Source organism: Centropristis striata, chromosome 8 (genome assembly GCF_030273125.1).
Source record: "Centropristis striata isolate RG_2023a ecotype Rhode Island chromosome 8, C.striata_1.0, whole genome shotgun sequence".
NCBI lineage: Eukaryota > Metazoa > Chordata > Actinopteri > Perciformes > Serranidae > Centropristis > Centropristis striata.
In genome coordinates this window covers 39,312,764-39,331,459 of record NC_081524.1, presented here as the reverse complement: position 1 = coordinate 39,331,459, position 18,696 = coordinate 39,312,764, and the positions used below count along the sequence as shown (strand labels likewise).

General features: G+C 36.0%; 1 protein-coding gene across 1 annotated transcript; it reads left to right on the top strand.

The window, feature by feature from the left end:
* Nucleotides 1-7,036: 7,036 nt before the first annotated feature.
* On the top strand, nucleotides 7,037-16,560 carry zbtb32 (zinc finger and BTB domain containing 32). Its single transcript, XM_059338492.1, has 4 exons — nucleotides 7,037-8,057; nucleotides 8,990-9,093; nucleotides 12,289-12,459; nucleotides 14,790-16,560. The coding sequence occupies exons 1-4, from the start codon at nucleotides 7,042-7,044 to the stop codon at nucleotides 15,017-15,019; spliced, it is 1,521 nt and encodes a 506-aa protein (XP_059194475.1). The 5' UTR covers nucleotides 7,037-7,041; the 3' UTR covers nucleotides 15,020-16,560.
* Nucleotides 16,561-18,696: the final 2,136 nt, after the last annotated feature.

Below are 18,696 nucleotides of genomic sequence, written 5' to 3'. Positions count from 1 at the left end.
TTAAAATAAAAATATCATGAACATCATATGAGATGCGTGGGTGCTGAGGGACACACTAATGCTTGTCGAATGTGCATCGGCAAGCATTTACCTCAAATACCCCACACAGTTAGACACCTCAGTGAGTCAGCATTGTGCCGGGCCTGATGGTGATTGTTAAACTGACGGTGAGGGGATCGGAGGTGCTGAGGAGTGTGGTGTGGGGGCCTGATAGTTTTGATATTACTGGAAGGTGAAGTTCTCAGCTCTAGCTGTCTCCTTTCCATGTAGCGCAAGATGACATTTAAATGTTGGTATAATGCTAATTTCTCTGAGATGAATCGATGAGATCACACTGTCCAGTGGTTTCACAGTCTTGATCAGCCTCGACTTGAGACCTTCAAATGTCACCATATACATATACATGTACATATGCACGCACACAAACACATACACACAGCCTTTATTTCCATAAAGTTATAATGGATGGTCAGCCGTTTATAGCTGCTAAAAAGAACGACTGAATATGGAACAGCAGTTTAGATCGGAGGAGATCCGAAAAAAGAAAAAGAAAAAGAAATGTCGTCATCGATTCCAAAGAATCCGCCTTGTGTTTAACACTAAATGTCCCTTTACCACATGTGTGAAAATGATGTATGGGTGTTTAAATGCCGCACTTGGAATTTAGTACACAACTGCAAAGTTGATGCAACTTGGGTTGTGTTTTGCAGCCACTCAGGATGTCAAATGTTTTCCAATACCAATTTTGCAAGGTTTAGCACACAAAAAAATACCCAAACTGGCCAGCATGTTTACTCATAATATCCATGACACATAACCATCATTGCATAATGGAAAAATGGAGAACAACAGTTAATCTACCAAATGTAAAATGTGTTTTTTATTCTTGACATTTACAACATATTACATGTATATATATTATGATCAACAACAACTCTGGAAAAAAAATGTTACTATTTATAACATTAATCTAAAATGTTAGGGTCATAATGTTTAAGAGCTATGGACCGATATTTATTTAATGGTAAATGGTTGACATACTCTGTCATTAAAATTGATTATTTATTTTTTTGGACATTGAGTGAAAACAAAACTTGAAAAAGAAGGACATCTTGTACAAGACTGTACCCCAATCAACAGTCCACATGGGAGGTTCTGGTTGTTGGGTTGTTGGTTTGGCAGCAGGATTATTATAACTATCATTATAACTATCAACTATATTATACTAGCCAGATGTTCATGAAACTTGGTGCAAGAGTCGAGCATTGGCCGAGGAATACCTCAATTATTTTTCACTTTCATTAACATTCAGAGATAGGGCCGAGACCACATCTGTGCTCTCATGTTTTAGCCATTTTCATTTCTCTATACTTAACCCTTTATCAGGCAAAGAACTATATTTGGTAGTTAGAGTCAGGTAATATTTCGAGAAAAAAGTTGCAAATTTACTAGATTAAAGTGGCAAACCTACAAGAAAAAAAGTTGCAGATTTAAGAGATTTAAAGTGGCGAATCTGCACGAAAAAAGTCACAGATTTAAGCGAAAAAAGTGGGAAAAAAGCAACTTTTTTCTCCCAGATTCGCCACTTTAAATCTCATAAATCTGCGCATTTTTTTCTCGTAGATTTGCCACTTTAATCTCGTCAACTTTTTTCTCAAAATATTATTTTCGTATGTTTTTGGGTTTTTTTACACATTCTGGCAGTATGTAATATCCTCCAATATTCTCTAGGGTTGAAATTTGGAATTTGCAAGTATTTCAATGAGTGTCCTATTAAGGGTTAAAGTGGTGAATCTGGGAGAAAAAAGTTGCTTTTTTCCTACTTTTTTCGCGTAGATTTGCCACTTTAAATCTCTTAAATCTGCAACTTTTTTTCTTGTAGATTTGCCATTTTAATCTAGTAAATTTGCAACTTTTTCCTCGAAATATTACCTGAAGTTACCAAATATAGTTCTTTGCCTGATAAAGGGTTAAATGTCCAATTTGGACCTTCTTACTAATCAGTCTGGACGACTGGAGCAAAGCTTCTGCATGAGGTCAACATACATTACTATATAATTCATTAAACCAGGTTTTTTGGTTCTATCTGTCAATGTATTGTGTTCTCAAAAACACTGATTCAAAGTATTACATTGTTGAGTTTGGTGTACCACAAGGCTTTGTTTTGGACCCACTGCAAATTCATAAATCTACATTATGTTTCCGAGCTAGCAACTATAAATTTGGCATTCATTTTCACAGATATGCTGATGACACTTAACTTTATACAGTATATTCTCTACTTGAATGATATTGAGCGTAACATTACAAAACAGGCAAAAAAATGTTTTGTAGGTGAACAATTGTTTTGTTGTTGACATAATGCCTTTGAAATAGTGTTGATAATAGAGTGATTATTCAGTTTGAGGTAAATATCAGACATTATTACAAAATTCACTTTTATTCACAGTTGTATTATTAATATTTCAAACAACAACAAAAAGCTGTGTTCAGAATTTTGACTATGAACAATAACATTTGGCACATAACACCATTGTATCTTCTTTCTGCTGCACCCAAATACATACTGTACCAGATGTGACTTCAAAGGGCTTTTGCATTGTCATATTACCTGGGCTTACACTCTCTCCTATTAATCAGATTGCATTGCATCAGAAATTCTACCATCTGCTCTCCAATTGCAATTTATTTGCAACAATCTATCCCAGCTGTGGAAGAGAAAAGAGCAGAGAGCACTTTTGGTTAATTGTTTAGTTTTCGTTTCAGTTTGTAATCAACATTATTTTTCTTTTTACATCTAGAACATGTCTGATTGTGCTAAATGCGTCTCTTTTTATGATGTTTTGTTTTTATTTTTTCTGTCAGGGTTGTTTCCAGTTATTGTTTCACATTTTTTGACCACTTGGAGGAGAAAAACTTCAAAAAAAACTTCCTCCAATGACCCATAAATTCAGTCTCTTTTAGCTCTGCTTTGGTCTCCATCAACTTCTGGGGGAAATGTCTGACTTTTTAGCTGCTATATGCTCCACTATCTTCACCAGCCTCATGGTAACTCTGTCTGCAGGATTACAGTTAGAATGTTTTTATAAATATACACATTTGATTTGCATTATATTGTATTACAATCTAGGAAAAAATAGCTCAAATAAGTAGAAGTAATAGTAGATCAAATAAGATAAAATGAACAAAAAGAGAGTACAAGAATAAATAGTCTGCCGATTAAATAGAAAATATGTAGTTTTGACTGTTAATGACTAAGTAGCCAAACACAAAAGGGTCATAATGTACACATGTATCTATTGAGGTCTGCTAACTGACCAGCTCTCTACAGTTGGCCTATTTTTACAGGTTTTCACACCACAGACATCTGACATGTCAAAAGGACGATATTTCTATTTCAGAGGTGCACGTTTTAGCGAGGCCTAGCCCTGCATACTGGTACCACTGGGCTTTTGTCTCTGCTTCCTGTCACAGATCGGTCTTTGATGTGGTTTTTGTCTCAGCACAGAACAACCTATTAATGTAGTGACCAGCGTGATGCTGGAGGGGCGGAAATCATGTACATCAGTAGGGCATGCAAATATCCTCTAACCACTGTCCTTGTTTCTCTCCCTCTCTTACTCTATGACACACACACACACACACACACACACACACACACACACACGCACGCACACAAAGTTTAATTATTTGCTGAAATGAAATCTTTCTTACTTTCAGGAAATGTGTTAAATCTTTTGTTACATAATTTAAGTTTTGATTTACATGCAATATTGATATACTGTATGTTGCCTGTACAACAATTGAAGAATATCAAATACTAAAACTGCCTCCTTGCTTTATTCACAATGAAAAAGACTAATTAAAGAACTGATTTACTTGGCAAAAAGTCAATCTTTTATCGCAAAAATGTAAAGAAACTGAAATAATAATCAATGAACCAATAAGGGACAGAGGAAAGTTGAAGAGGAGGGACTGTGAAGACAAAGGAGGAAACCACCGTGTCCCTCACCAAGACAGACATGTCACTTTACAAGTTACTTCACAGTCATGATGCGAGGTAGCTCACCATTCTCCAGGGAGAACATTCACTAAACACCAGGTAAGTGTCTCACTCACACGGCTTACTGCTTTTTAACTTTCCAACACTTGAAACCACAAGCAGCTATTTTTTAACGCTGCTCATCTTTGGTCTTGTTTCTGTGATGTACTGTAAACACAACCTGCTGTGCCACGATTGATCTCCTGTGGCCCATGGAAGCTTCAAAGTTGATGCTTTACTTTCGTGACTTTCGTCCTTTACATGTGAGCTGTGGGGAAGCTGGCTGTAAGTTCATGTCCTGTCAAAGGATGTGTAAATCTGACTTATGCATGCAAGTTTTTTTCCCCCTCGCTAAGCATTGAGATAGTACTGTGACTGCAAAGACCTGCTAACTATGTCACCACTCTGCAAGAGTGCATTGTAGATTTCAGCAGCATCAGGGGGATTTGATTATTGCACAAGCCAGTTGATTAAAAAACTCAAATATATTCTAAAGATTTACCCAATTTAGACACAGAAAAGCACAATAACAAAACAGAAAACAATACAATTAAATAATAGATTTTAAAGCCAGACTTTGAGGAACACTACATGCAGCTCTTCAATGCATAATTTAAAATTAAACATCTCATTAATGTGAGTATGAAGACAGCTGCAATACTTGAAAATACAATCCTTCAAAGTTAAACACTGCAGCTTATGGATTTGCGCTCCACTCGCACTAAAAGACAGCATTACGTAACAACACATACACTACTTTTAAAGTGTCTGCTAAATTTATCTCCCGGCACATAAAACAACCTGATTATTGAAGTTTCTTTAAAGTTATTTATTATACAATATATTGTCGAACACCGTGCAAATCCACCCGCGAAATTACTTTTGTCACAGTGCCGTTACTATGACTGCTATAGTAATAAAATTACTCCACGCTATATTAATAATAACAATAATAATAATAATAATAATATTATGTGACATTTATATGAATTAAAAAGACCAATGTTAAATTAAATACTTAAAGCATTAATTAAATATGTAATAATAATTATTAATTAATTAAATACATGAAGACATTTTAAAAAGGCATAAAACGTTTTTATTTATTTATTATTATTATTATTATTTATTGTTTTTGACAGGCTGAAGTTGTATGATAGGATGTTTGGGGAATAAACAGTCCTGATTAGGCATCGCATGACTTATGACAGCCGTAAATGTTGTTATGTCAGAATGCATAGTGCTCTATACTCATGTACGCAGACGATACAGTAAGCTTCGCTGAATTGATGGATGTTCAATTTGCATGAAAATTTCCATATACGTGCTCTCAACACTGTGCTATCATTGTGTTACTGTAATAGCTGTATTATGAAGTTAAATAAATAATTTACATAAACAAAAATAAACTGAAAGCTTGCTGCTGGGCCTTATCAAATACAGTAAATCTAAGTGACATTCTGATACTACAGCTGCAGTACTGTCACTTTCACTCTCTGCGTTACATGCGCTTTTAAATATAGATACATCATAAATTAAATAATTCAGAATTTATTTTGGTGCAATTTTTTTTTTAAGTTCCTTAATTTAACTTAACTTAAGACCAGAGAGATTGAGTTTTGGAGAGCGCGCAAAAAATGCATACACATTAAAAAGAAATTCCAGTAAGAGACAACTAAATGTAATTTCGTTTTCACATCTACTTTCCATTTACAGTCACCATCAGAGGACAGAACGGGGTTGCAATTGTGCAAAAAAACCTTCTGTAATAGCTCACAGTACTTGTGACCTCCGCTGCAGAAACCGACCACACACTGTATAATCATAAAAGTTCATTATAGACTTCAGACTGTGTGAAGATGACAACTTCTCAGGCATCCGGTACACTCAGCCGCAGCGTTTTCATCCATGTATTCTCAATTTGAGGTGTAAAATTCCAAGTATTTTTGTCATATACTTACCAATTTACATATTCCACCCCTGCATACTCTTGTATTTCGTGTTTATCATATCCAGATACAGACTTATTGTTGTTGACATTCAAACTTTACTCATGTTTACTAGTGTGTACAGTCATTAGTCATGGTTTCATATACTGTTAGGGCTTTGTGGCTTTAGAGCGTGTATGTGAGCGCTGAATATCAAAGCTTTCAGAAAACACAGTACATTTCCACACATAAACCAGATGTTCAGTCACGGCATCAGACACAGTTTTGATTGAGGAAAGTTTTACTGCAAATAATCATAGTCTCAAAAGAATTGAATGAATCCTACTGGGTGTGAAGATATAAATACAGTCATAGAAAAAATTATTAGACCACCCTTGTTGTCTCTAATATCTTGTTCATTTTAATGCCTGTACAACTACAGGTACGGTTGTTTGGACAAATATAATGATAACAACAAAAATAGCTCATAAGAGTTTAATTTAAGAGCTGATATTTAGCCATTTAACATGGTTTTCTTGATAATGATTTTGGTTATAATCAAGTAAACCATGTTAAATGTCTAGATAAATTAAACTCTAATGAGCTCTTTTTGTTGTTATCATTATATTTGTCCAAACAACTGTACTTGTAGTTGTACCAGGGTAACTATGTATGTGTGTATGTGTGTATGTATATGTATATGTATATGTGGGTAAGTCAAGTGAAATTTCATTAAAAAAAATGTATAACTGTAAATTACTTGATATTTAAATCACAGTTACACCAACTCATTGCAACATAAACAAATAATGAAATCGGCTCGGGTACATTGTGCCCCCTCAACTTTCACTACAGGTAATGCTGTCTGGAAAAAAAACTGTACAAACCACAGAGAAATATTTTATCTGTTAATCACAAGCCAATCCCTGCTGCTGATTTGCAAAGTGATTTTCCTACTTGCAATTTCTAGAAATGTCAAATACCACCCAGAGCACCGACTGTGGGCATTATCTGATGGGATCTCTCTTTTGTTTCCTTTGACTCTTGATAGCATTTCAACAAACTTCAGAAATGATCCGAATCAACAACACCCAATACTTCCACTTCCTGCAGCAGGCAGACATTTTACGCCGCTCGGGGTCACTTTGTGATGCGATCATCTCGGTAAAGAGTGAAACTTTCCGGGCCCATCGGCTGGTTCTGGCTTGTGCTAGCAGGAGACTAGCGCAGCAGCTAGCCCAGGCAGATATAGACAGCCCCGTCCACTGCACGCTGGAGTACTTCTCCCCTCACACCTTCCAGCAAGTTCTAGACTTCACCTACACTCAGAATCTGGAGGTGTCTGTGGAGGACCTGCACCTGCTGCTGGAAGCTGCTCAGGTGCTGGAGATGAGGCCGCTGGAGGACCAGTGCCTGAAGCAGCTGGACAACCTGGACTACAGAGCCGAAGAACAGAGCAGAAGACGAGACATCACATGTGTAAAAGAAGAAGAAGAGAGCAATCACAAGAAAAAAGGAAGTCCAGTTCAAGAGGAGAAACTCAAAGAGACATCTTCCCCGATCGAGGAGGCAAACGACTGCATTGTCGTAGAAAACCTGTCGCCCTCCGACCCCGAGGAGAACCCCATCAGTCCCCCGTCCCTCAGAAAGAAACCCAGACTCCACCCGGCCTCCTCCACCTCCCACAGCAGAGACAGTGTCATCACCCGGCCTGCCAGCAGCACCTCCTCCTTCTCTCCCCCCTGGACTTTCCCTACAAACATGTGGAGCTCCGTGAGCACCCTGAGGCGGATAGCCGAGAACTATTCCACCTTATTTGCAGCCCACCCTGTCCAGTCCCAGAACCAGTCCTCCGTAGCGTACCCCTTCTCCCTCTCCAGCCCACACACCTTCCCCCTACTCAGCTCTCACTTTCAATCCCCTGTTCACAGCTCCATGTTGGGCTACTCAGGCTTTTATCCACGTTATACACAGAACCTTTACCCCGGGGCCTCGGGCATGGGCAGCATCATCAAGCAAGGGCTGTTGAAAAGAAAAAAGCCCAACCAGAGAGCTTTTACTGGGACCATTCAAACCAGCGAGCAGAGGTTAGTCTACACTTGGACTTGATTTTGGAAACTTTTCGTTTTTTATTTTCAGTAATAATCTCCCTATTTTTCCTCTCACAGTCATTTGGAATCCCCTAATTTGCTCAATTGTTCCCTTGCGATGGCTTTGCTACCTGACTCACTGCTGTTTGTGTCAGTCGAGCCTCCTGCACTTTCCAACTAGAGCAGTTTCACCTGTTAACCCTTCCCTGCCAGTCCTAGTCACTCTTTTTTTTTTCTTATGAATTATAATTCTTGTTTTTAGACCAGTCATAGCACAAAATAAATATAATTTAACCTCCCAATGAATATTAATAAACATTTTAACTATTTTTGTTTGATTGTTTGACAACTCACTGCTGCCCTGTTGTGAAACCCACTTTGTTTTTTAGTGATTTACCTCCTTTTGTCATTGCTTCATGTACAGTGTTCCACACAGTGTAACTAAACAGCATTAAAGGGGAGCCCCCTAAATTTCTCCCCTCCTTTGCAGAATTCAAGCTTTTCCACCCACTGAAACACAGTTTCACAGAGTTTCAGTGTTTAGACTGGTCGCTTCTGCACCGCATTAAATTGTTCAAAACATTTTGTGGAAAAAAAAAAAAAACCCTGCAATTCTTCTGTTCATTCAGCTCATTAACCTGTTCCTTGTACTTTCACATTATGTGAAATTTAAATGAGCTTTTACCCTGAACGAGCACTATAAATATCTTGTGGTTGGAACTGGAGAGGAAGGAAAGGGTGTTAAAGGATGTAATCTCTGATAACACATTATGTTGTAGAATATGCAGACTGCGAGGCTTTTGCTTGCTGTGTATTCCTCCATTGATGTATCGCTTTTGAGCATTAAAAACTGCTTCTTTATTCATGTTAAAAGGGTACAATTCGTGGAATTTATTGCAATCAGAAAATGTATATTTTTACTGTTACAGTGAGGCACCTAAAGGCAGCAGAGAGAGAGTAAAAGACTGCCGACACTGCAGTCGAAGCCGACTCGGTGACCCAGTGCTGCGGGAGTCCGCCTCCACACCACCAGGTAACTACAGGAACACAAAAGAAAACTTTTTAATAAACACATTGAACATTTGAGTATCACTACCCAGTACCACCAGGGCTGCACCATCATGTGTATCCATTTAACAAGATAGTCAGACAGTTCTTGCCGTGACCCCTAACCTCTGCAGACACCAGCTACGTAGCTACGCAATGGAAAGTGATAAAGTAGAGTTGTGGTTTTGAGAGCATGGTGCAGCAGGAGCAGGAGTGTGGTTACTCGATACAACTAGATATATGCAGTACAGTATGCACTGCGTCTTAACAGTGGCTTGTCCTGTACTAAACAAACATCATACAAACTGATTTATGAGAATAATGACTGTAATATAAATGTAAGTCACTGCAATAGCATAAAAACATACTTAACCCATAAGAACCCATGGTGACACCTGTGTAAAAAACACTTACAAAAACAACAAAAAGTCAAAATAACGAGAATATAGTCAGAATGACAAAAAAAAGTTGAAATGAAAAAAAGTCAAAATGACAAAAAAGTTGAAATCATGAAAAAAAGTCAAAATGACAAAATATATGTACAGTTTTTGTCATAATATGCTTCTTGTTTTATATATATATACATGAACATATATGTACAGTACTGCGCAAGGGTTTTAGGCTAGTGTGGAAAAAATGCTGTCAAATAAGAATGCTTTTAAAAATAGAATTGATGAATTTTTTAAAATCAAAAACTAAATGCTAAATCTTCGAGAATCTCCCATATTCAGCTTTATGCTTCACATTAACTCATTAAATCCCTAAGAGACACATACTGTGACATGACTGTGGTCATGTGACTGTGACTTCTCCAAAATATATGTGTGACTGGAAACAGAAATGTGGAAAAAGTAGCTGATTTCAAAAAGCTTATTTTTTGTTAAGAGGCTAAATTTAAACCCATTTAACAATTCTAATCTATTAATAGTTTGTCCTGTATTGCATTTAACTCGTTCTGACCATATTTCCTGAATTATGATATATGTTATGGAGATGCAAACAAAAATGGTATTTCATTCATTATTAATTTATTATTTTGTTACTTAAAAACTAATCTGAAAAATGATTTATTGTTAAACAGCACTATTTTTTTATTTTAAAATAAGACATATTATAAACATAAATACCATAAACGGCCATTGTAACGTATATGTCACATCACAGATCTTTGACATTTAGGGGTAGAATTTGTGTGTGTGTGTGTGTGTGTGTGTGTGTGTGTATGACAGTTGGTCTTGTACAATCAGGCTGATTAACATGTTTTATCTGATGGAACATTATGTTCATACTCACACAGATAAGGTTTGTGCTTTACAAGTGACCTACTCCGATGCTGTGTAATAACTTAAAAAGTACTATGACTACATCATACAATTTATGAATTTCTATTCACATCATAGCTTTCAAGAGTGTCTCTCTGGCGAGGTTACTTTATTAATTCCTTGAAATGAATAAAACAGCACCAGTTTGATTGATATTTCTTTGATTACAAAAAAAAAATCTGCACATTTTATTAAAATAATCCAACACAAATGTCACTGATATTCCCTCCCTGGCTCGTACACACACAAAAAATCACACAGGAGAATAAAAAAAAAACAGATATGTCTGTTTTTGCAAATTAAAAAAAGTAAAGCAAGCAAAGAGATGTTGTTGTTTGTGCAACTGAGGCGAAATATTGGACAGGAAGCGTGTTAATGACAGCAGGTCTCTGCATGTTGTCTTTAGAGTGGTGAATGCTCAATTGTTGTGGTTCTTTCTCTCAATTTCCCCTACTACAGTACTCCCCCTACTTATTTCAGCATCCGGTCTATACTATGAGGCCCAGGTTTTTTACCTGAGAAACCCTAAAAAAAATATAAGGTACTGAAAGGTTTCAGTTAGAGCTGCTACCTAAACCTCAAAATCACACCTTTGTCATTTTTAAAAACTCGTAACTCGCACACTATGTGGCTGCAGACGACAAAGACGCGCAGACTGACAGGAAAGTGAGCTCGTACAAACTGAATTTATTGTCTTGCAACAGGATGCTGACCAAAAATAGATTTGAGCCTCTGAACAGTGATTAAAACAACTGTGTCGCTTAATATGTTTTTTACAGCATATGCAATAAACTGTATGTTTTTTATTGGTATTGTGAATAATTGCATGTTGAGGAGGTATTGGAGTATTATAATCCATTGATTGTGACTGCTGCTATCAATTTAACCAAGACTAAAACTAATCAATTGATGATTCGGTCTATACAGTAAGAATACAGTGAGAAATCCATCATCAAATGTTTGGACAAAAGTCGAAATTTTTAATTTAGGAGGTGAAAAATGACACTGGAGATGCTGGAACTAAAGAAATTAATTTGCCAATTCATTTTCTTAATTATTTGGCTAATCAAGCAGCTCTAGAATGATTTGAGTCGGTAATTTTTTAATTTGTTTGTCTGTAAGTGACATATAATGTTTCCCTATATTGTCTATATAACAATAAATATAAACAATCAGAGATAGAAAACGTAACAATACCACAGTGTAGAACTACTCCTCCATTAAAAATATTACTTTTGTAGTATTACCATCACGATATACTTAAAGAAGCAGCAGTAAAAAAAAAAAGAAGAAAAAAAGAAAAATGGCTCTTTTCAGAATAATATATATATTCTAGTATTGGGTTATAATTATTGATGCATTAATGTGTATATAACTTGAATGTTGCAGCTGGTAAATATAGGGCTAATTTTAATTATTTCCCATACTGATGGGTACCTTAATCCATAGCAATACATTATAATTTATAACTGATTTATAAAAATTTTAAATCAATAATCTGAATTTGTAGCTGCAACAAAATAAATGTAACAAACAAAAATACAACGTAGAAGTATAAAGTAGCATCAAATGGAAATACGAGTTCCTCAAGTTTATACACAAGTAGATGTAGTTAGTTACATTCCACAACTCAATTTACAAATAATAAGAGAAAAAGAAAAATGCATAAAAGTGCAGTTTTACAACTAAAATTAATGTTTGGATAGTATGAAACAGGAATAAAAGTGTTGTGGTGTTGGCTGTTGGAATTGAGAGTAAAAAAATCTCATTTTCTGTTAACACCAACACCCAGGCTTCTCATTTCCCACCCACAATGTTCACACCTTGACCTGTTTTCCCTCATCCTGTTGTTTGCGAAGGTTTGGCCTGTGCAGGGTGTCAGTTCTGTGGACGAGGAGATGTGGTGCAACGCAGACAACAATCACAAGATCAACAAGAACACAGAGGAGAAAAACCCTACCAGTGCCAGCACTGTCCCAAGAAGTTCAGTCTGAAACATCAACTGGACACACACCACAGAGTTCACACCGGTAGGAACGCTCTTTAATAAGCACTGCAAGATTAAAAACTTTTTCTGAGAGTAACAAAAGTTGCGTGTCTAAAGCCAGAGAGATCAGAGACATGATTGCTGTATATTGCCAGTAAAATAGGCCATTTATGACTAATGTTCTCATTGACTCTAACAGGGGAGCAATACTTTTACCTTAAAAGGGCCATGTCAGCACTTATGAATCTTTTAGACAATTTACTACAAAGCATTAATGATTAATTTCTTCCAAAACAGACTGATCCATTTTAGATTTTCTGACCAACTTCCAGGCAGCGGACAGGTTTCACTCATTTTAATACTATGAAACATACCATACAGGAACTGGAAACTTGCAGATTTGAAACTTGAAAAGCGTGAGATTGAAAATTAATTCACTCAACAATGAACATCACGTCTGCCTTCAGTGCCTATAAAGATATTTTGGTTATTTCTGAAGTAGAATGCTATCTAAAGTAAATATTACCATACAATGATACAAAAAATGACAGAAAAATCAGGCAGCAAAATAATAATAATAATAATAATAATACATTTTATTTGTAATGCACTTTACATTAAAGGAAATCTCAAAGTGCTACAGGTTAAAAGCATAACATTCTAATTATAAAAAGGATAAAAAAAAAAGGGAAAAAAACTGCTAAAAACAGAAAACATGCATACATAATCTAAAAACCATCTAGATGAATATTCACTGTGAGGACTACTTTTGTCACGTAATTTGCTTTTGCAAACTTTGCCGCTGTGCAAAGTGCACGTAATCAAACACTGGCCCAAAAAACTACAGCACGTGGTTTAAAAAAAATTGGAAAAAATGAAGCCGAGAAGATAGATAAGTAAATGTGCAAATGTGCACGCAAAGCAGTACATGACTAATGACTAGCATTAAAACATTAAATACTGATTAAAAACAGGAACTGTAAAAAAGCTATCATAAATTTCATCAATTTAATGTGGTTAAAATGTGTTAAATGACATACTCAAAAATGGTTCAGCATTTCAAATGAAATGTGGAACTAAACGACAATTTCTAAGAAATGTGTTGCCCAAAAAACAATGCAAATCATCGCCGACAGACTGTTTATTGTGTCCGATACAACTTAGATTGTTTCACTCTTTCTCTCACACACATGCATATAAATGATTTGCTGTTAACTTTTAATGTTATTTGAAAATTTTGCTCAGAATAATAATTGATACCAATTTAACTAATTTATTTAGTTTTTTGTTGTATCAACATACAATCATGAATATCCTCACATCTACGTTTTTAATGGAGATCTAAATTATTTGTTTAAAGGTGACCCAGGTTAGGTGATTTCGCTCTAAACAAAGAAATAGTAATAAAGCAAAATATATAAAATTATCAATTGGTAAAACATTACACCTACATGTATAAATCCCTCTCTTCCTTCCTGATCTCCTCTCAATCTGCTTTTTTTTCAGATCTTTATTTAACAATGAAAGAAATACAGGCATTCAGTATATTAACAAGTTATACAAAGAAAAATGTCAGTTACAGTAAATTAAATACAGTATATAAAAATAAAATAACATAATAAGGCACATAGGGTATAAGGTGCTTCTCTTTATATTAGTCTGGGGTTTCTGAAAATACGTTTTTAAAGTGTAAGAGAGCGCGTTCACATTTTTTTATTTGGCATCAACTCTAAAGTTTCGATATAACATTTTAATTCTCTTGTGAAAACGTTAAAGTTAGGGAGGGATTTGGAAAACTTCACCTTGTGGATGTGAAACTTTCCTATCAGAAGCATCAGATTTGTTATAAAGAATACTGTTTTATCATTAGATTCAAATTTTGAGATCTTTAGGTTTAAAAATGATCTGTCGGTCTGTCCAGTCTTATCAAGTATGAAGATTTCCATATCCCTCCAAAATATACAGTACAGGCCAAAAGTTTGGACACACCTTCTCATTCAATGCGTTTCCTTTATTTTCATGACTATTGATAGTGTTCATTAGATGATAGTGTTCATATAGTATATAGTATATTCATATATAGTGTTCATTCATAGTTTTGATGCATTCAGTGAGAATCTACAATGTCAATAGTCATGAAAATAAAGAAAAACGCATTGAATGAGAAGGTGTGTCCAAACTTTTGGCCTGTACTGTACATGACAATGGGCAAGTATAAAATAAATGTAAAGTTGTCTCTGGCTCATCTCCACAGAAAGTGCACATTTCACTTATATCAGCAAACCTGGAAATTGATTTATTACATGGGTAAATATGATGCAAAATTTTAAAAAGAACCTCTCTGATTTTATACCTCCTCCCTCTGCTTCAAAGGAGAGAAACCCTTCGAGTGTCGTCTGTGTGGTCAGCGTTCTCGGGACTACTCGGCCATGATAAAACACCTGAGGACTCACGGCGGGGCCACGCCCTACCAGTGCACCGTGTGTCTGGAGTTCTGCAACAGCCTGGTGGCCATGCAGAGGCACGTTAAGAGCCACGCGGTGCAGGACTTCCCTCCTGACTGGACCATCAACAGCACATACCTGTACAACTCACACATCTGAGCCAAACACACACACACACACCTCTGTCTACACACAGTTCTCATGAGTGAAGCTTTAGTTTGTACCACCTTTACATCTGAGTCACAGAGCAGAGCAGACATCTTTCTGATGATCATTTTACAACACTTATCATTGTTTCAAACAGATGAAAGGCACAAACTGGGGCTATCACAGGTGTTGCAATAACTCATATACAAACTGAAACTGCTGCATATTCACATCTATAGAACAGAGAAATGCAGCACGGATTTCCAATAACATGTCAGAAAAGGGACTGAAAGTGTTTATCATTTGACATTAGGTCATGTACGTGCATTAAAGCCACAACACAGCTCTTCCTCGTCAAATGATGCAGCCACCTTCCCTCTTACTTTCACAATTATTGGCATTGCTTGCGAGACAAAAGGCAGACAAATCCCAGACAGGTAGCCTACCATATAAGGACAGCTGTATTTAAATAAAAATGACAATAAGGATTGTAGTAGGCGACTAAAAATCTCACTGGACTGCTTTTTAAGAAATGAGACTTTAAAAAAAAACTAAAAAAAGACGAGCTTTTGCAGGCAGCTTGGTCTGTTTGGCGCACTGACTCCCTCCCACCACTAAGGGGCGCTAAAGCATCATAGATGGTCACAAGGCCTTCTTGCAACAGTGTGTGATAACTTTTATAAATATACAGTTGACCTATATTTTAACATTTCACTCAGTTTTGTGAATGAAATGGGTATTTTTTATGTTTTGAGATAAGATGGATATCGGACATTAACAGTGATAATAAGTTACCATGGCGACAGGCTCGTCCAGCATTATAAAAAGCAGTTAAAACAACCAAAGAGCTAATAAAACAATGACCAAGCATCAGGTATGAAGAAAACATGTGCAATTAAAAAATACAAAGTAAGAAGAAGCAATTGATTACTTTTTAATTTTTTTATTATTATTTTTAGAAAATATGCAATAAGGGCAAAGAATTGTATTACAAGTTCCTAAAAAAAGATCAGAAAAACATGATTCACAGACAACAAACTCATCAAAATGTATCTAAATCACTGTTCTTTTTTCACAAACTTCCTGCAGTTATTGGGTTCACTATTTGGTTTAATTGTACAGTTTATGAGTTGTTTACTTATGTGTTTACTTAGGTATACTTATGCTTGATTATTATACGAAATATCTATAAAATACTAAGTCAGGTGTCGTCGCTTTACCTAAAAAGAGAGAAATGGTCCCTTCAGGAGAAAGATTTAGAACCACTGATCTAGTAGTGACAAATAGTCCATATAACAATAGTGCATTTTTCTATTTCACTGCTGCGGGGCTGCTAAATTCACTAGTTGCAGTCCAAAGACATGGATATACTGAGTGAATACCAAGTGGTATTTAGCAACCGCCTTACCTCTCTGAAAGCATCACACAAGTTATACGACTGTGAAGTTATCCTCATGGAAAAGTCCTCATATCTTATCATATATCGTATTTATGCAGTATCTTTATGTGTGTTGTTTAAAATAAATAAAAACATGTTTAACTCATTCTTCTTGTAGAGGCTTTAATGAATCAATAATCTGTGTTTTGGACATCAAATGAAGCAGTTTACAACAGCTATCTTGGCTTAATACTAGTGTTCAAAATAATAGCAGTCCGATGTGACTAACCAGATTAATCCAGGTTCTTAGTATATTTTTTATTGCTATTTGGCTAACAAGGTACCAGTAGGTGCAGTAGATTCTTAGAAAACCAACAAAACCCAGCATTGGTGATATGCAGCTCTTAACCCTCTATGGCACGCGTTATGATGCCAGTTAGGAAAGAATTGTTGGGAGTGTTTTTGTCTTAAATAGACTAAATAAACATAATCTGAAGAAGTTTTATAATTCTTTTTTTTTTTTGGAAGTTTTTTGCCCGTAGGCAACATTGTCCCATAACGGTTCACAAGTGAAAAAGTGAATTAATTTGAACATCCTTTATTTAATAAATATGTGTAAAAGATTCAGTAGCTTCATCAGGGTAGAATACATAACATTTTAATTTTAATAACATTATAAAAGCAGCTTTTTTAACCGGTTTCTTGTCTGAATGTTGCCTGTAGGCAACATTGTACCATTGAACCAACGACCCATTGAAATGAATGTCTTGAACAGTCTAAGTGTATGAAACTATCAAAAATGAAGGTTTACTCTCCTATCAGTAGGAATATTTTTTTTCCAGATGGAAAAGGGCCAGGAAATGACATTTTGAGTGATTATTTGAGGCGCAAAATGGCAAAGCTGTTTCCTTTGGAAAAGTCTGCAAACTAGGGTTTCAATATGGCCTCCTGGAGGTCATGTGACAAATCAAAGCATTGCTATTGGTTCCATATACTCTTCCCTCTTTTTTAAAGTATTGCATCACTCAAAAACATGCATTGTAGAAATTTGACAGGCCAAAAATGAGTATGATGTCAGAGGGCAACACCGTACTATAGAGGGTTAAGGCTGTGACATTGGGCAATTAGTTAAAAGGGGCGTGTTCAAAAACATAGCAGTGTCTGCCGTTGACTTTAAAAACTCAAAACTATTTTGTACAAACTTTTTTGTTTCTAGGATTTATCAATCCTGTGATCACTAAACTAATATTTAGTTGTATGACCTGTTTTTTTTATAACTTCTTCACATCTGTGTGATGGATCAAACAACTTGTGGCTCCTTTCAGCTGTTATTCCACTCCAAGATTATTTAACAACATTCATCAATTCAGTTACATTTCTTGGTTTTGCTTCAGAAACAGCATTTTTGATGTCACCCCACAAGTTCTCAACTGGATGAAGGTCCACTCCATAACATCAATGTTGCTGGTTTGAACCAGATTCTGCTGGTTTACTGGTGTGTTTGGGCTCATTGTCTTGTTGAAACACCCATTTCAAGGCCATGTCCTCTACAGCAGTAGTTCTCAACCTTTTTGAGTCGCGACCCCCAATTTAACATGCATGTTGTCCACGACCCCCGCTCACTGAACAGAATCTCACAGTTCAGATCACCCAAAAAAAGAAACAAAATGACCAAAAAAAGTAAACAAATGACCAGAAAAGGACACAAATTGACCAAAAAAAGACCCAAAATGACCAAACAAAGACCCAAAATGACTAAAAAAGACGCAGTATGACCAAAAAAAGACTGAAAAGACAAAAAATGACCAGAAAAGGCACAAATTGACCACAAAATGATTAAAAAAAGACACAAAATGACTAAAAAAAGACACAAAATGACAAAAAAAAAGACAAATTGACCAAAAAAGATACAAAATGACCCAAAAAAGGAAACAAAATTACCAAAAAAAGACACAAAATTACCCAAAAAAAAGACACAAAATGACTAAAAAAAAGACACAAAATGACCGAAAACACATGAACACATGAACACTTTAACACAGTGGAGACAGAGCTGACTTCCAAAATGATTTGGCGACCCCCAGAAATCATCTCGCGACCCCAACTGGGGTCCCAACCCCAAGGTTGAGAATAGCTGCTCTTCAGCATAAGGCAACACGACCTCTTCAAGTATTCTGACATATCAAACTGATCCATGATGTGTCCTGGTATGAGATCAATAGGCCCAACACCATAGTAGAGGAACATATCATGATGCTTCATGTCTTCACTGTGTTCTGTGGTTGAATTCAGAGTTTGGGGCTCGTCTCAC

Excerpts from the sequence above, each read along its gene's own strand:
- zbtb32 (XM_059338492.1), top strand. The coding sequence starts at position 7,042 with ATGATCCGAATCAACAACACCCAATACTTCCACTTCCTGCAGCAGGCA. Across the intron at positions 9,094-12,288 it reads GTCCGCCTCCACACCACCAG|GTTTGGCCTGTGCAGGGTGT; the intron begins GTAACTACAGGA and ends TTGTTTGCGAAG. Across the intron at positions 12,460-14,789 it reads ACACCACAGAGTTCACACCG|GAGAGAAACCCTTCGAGTGT; the intron begins GTAGGAACGCTC and ends TCTGCTTCAAAG.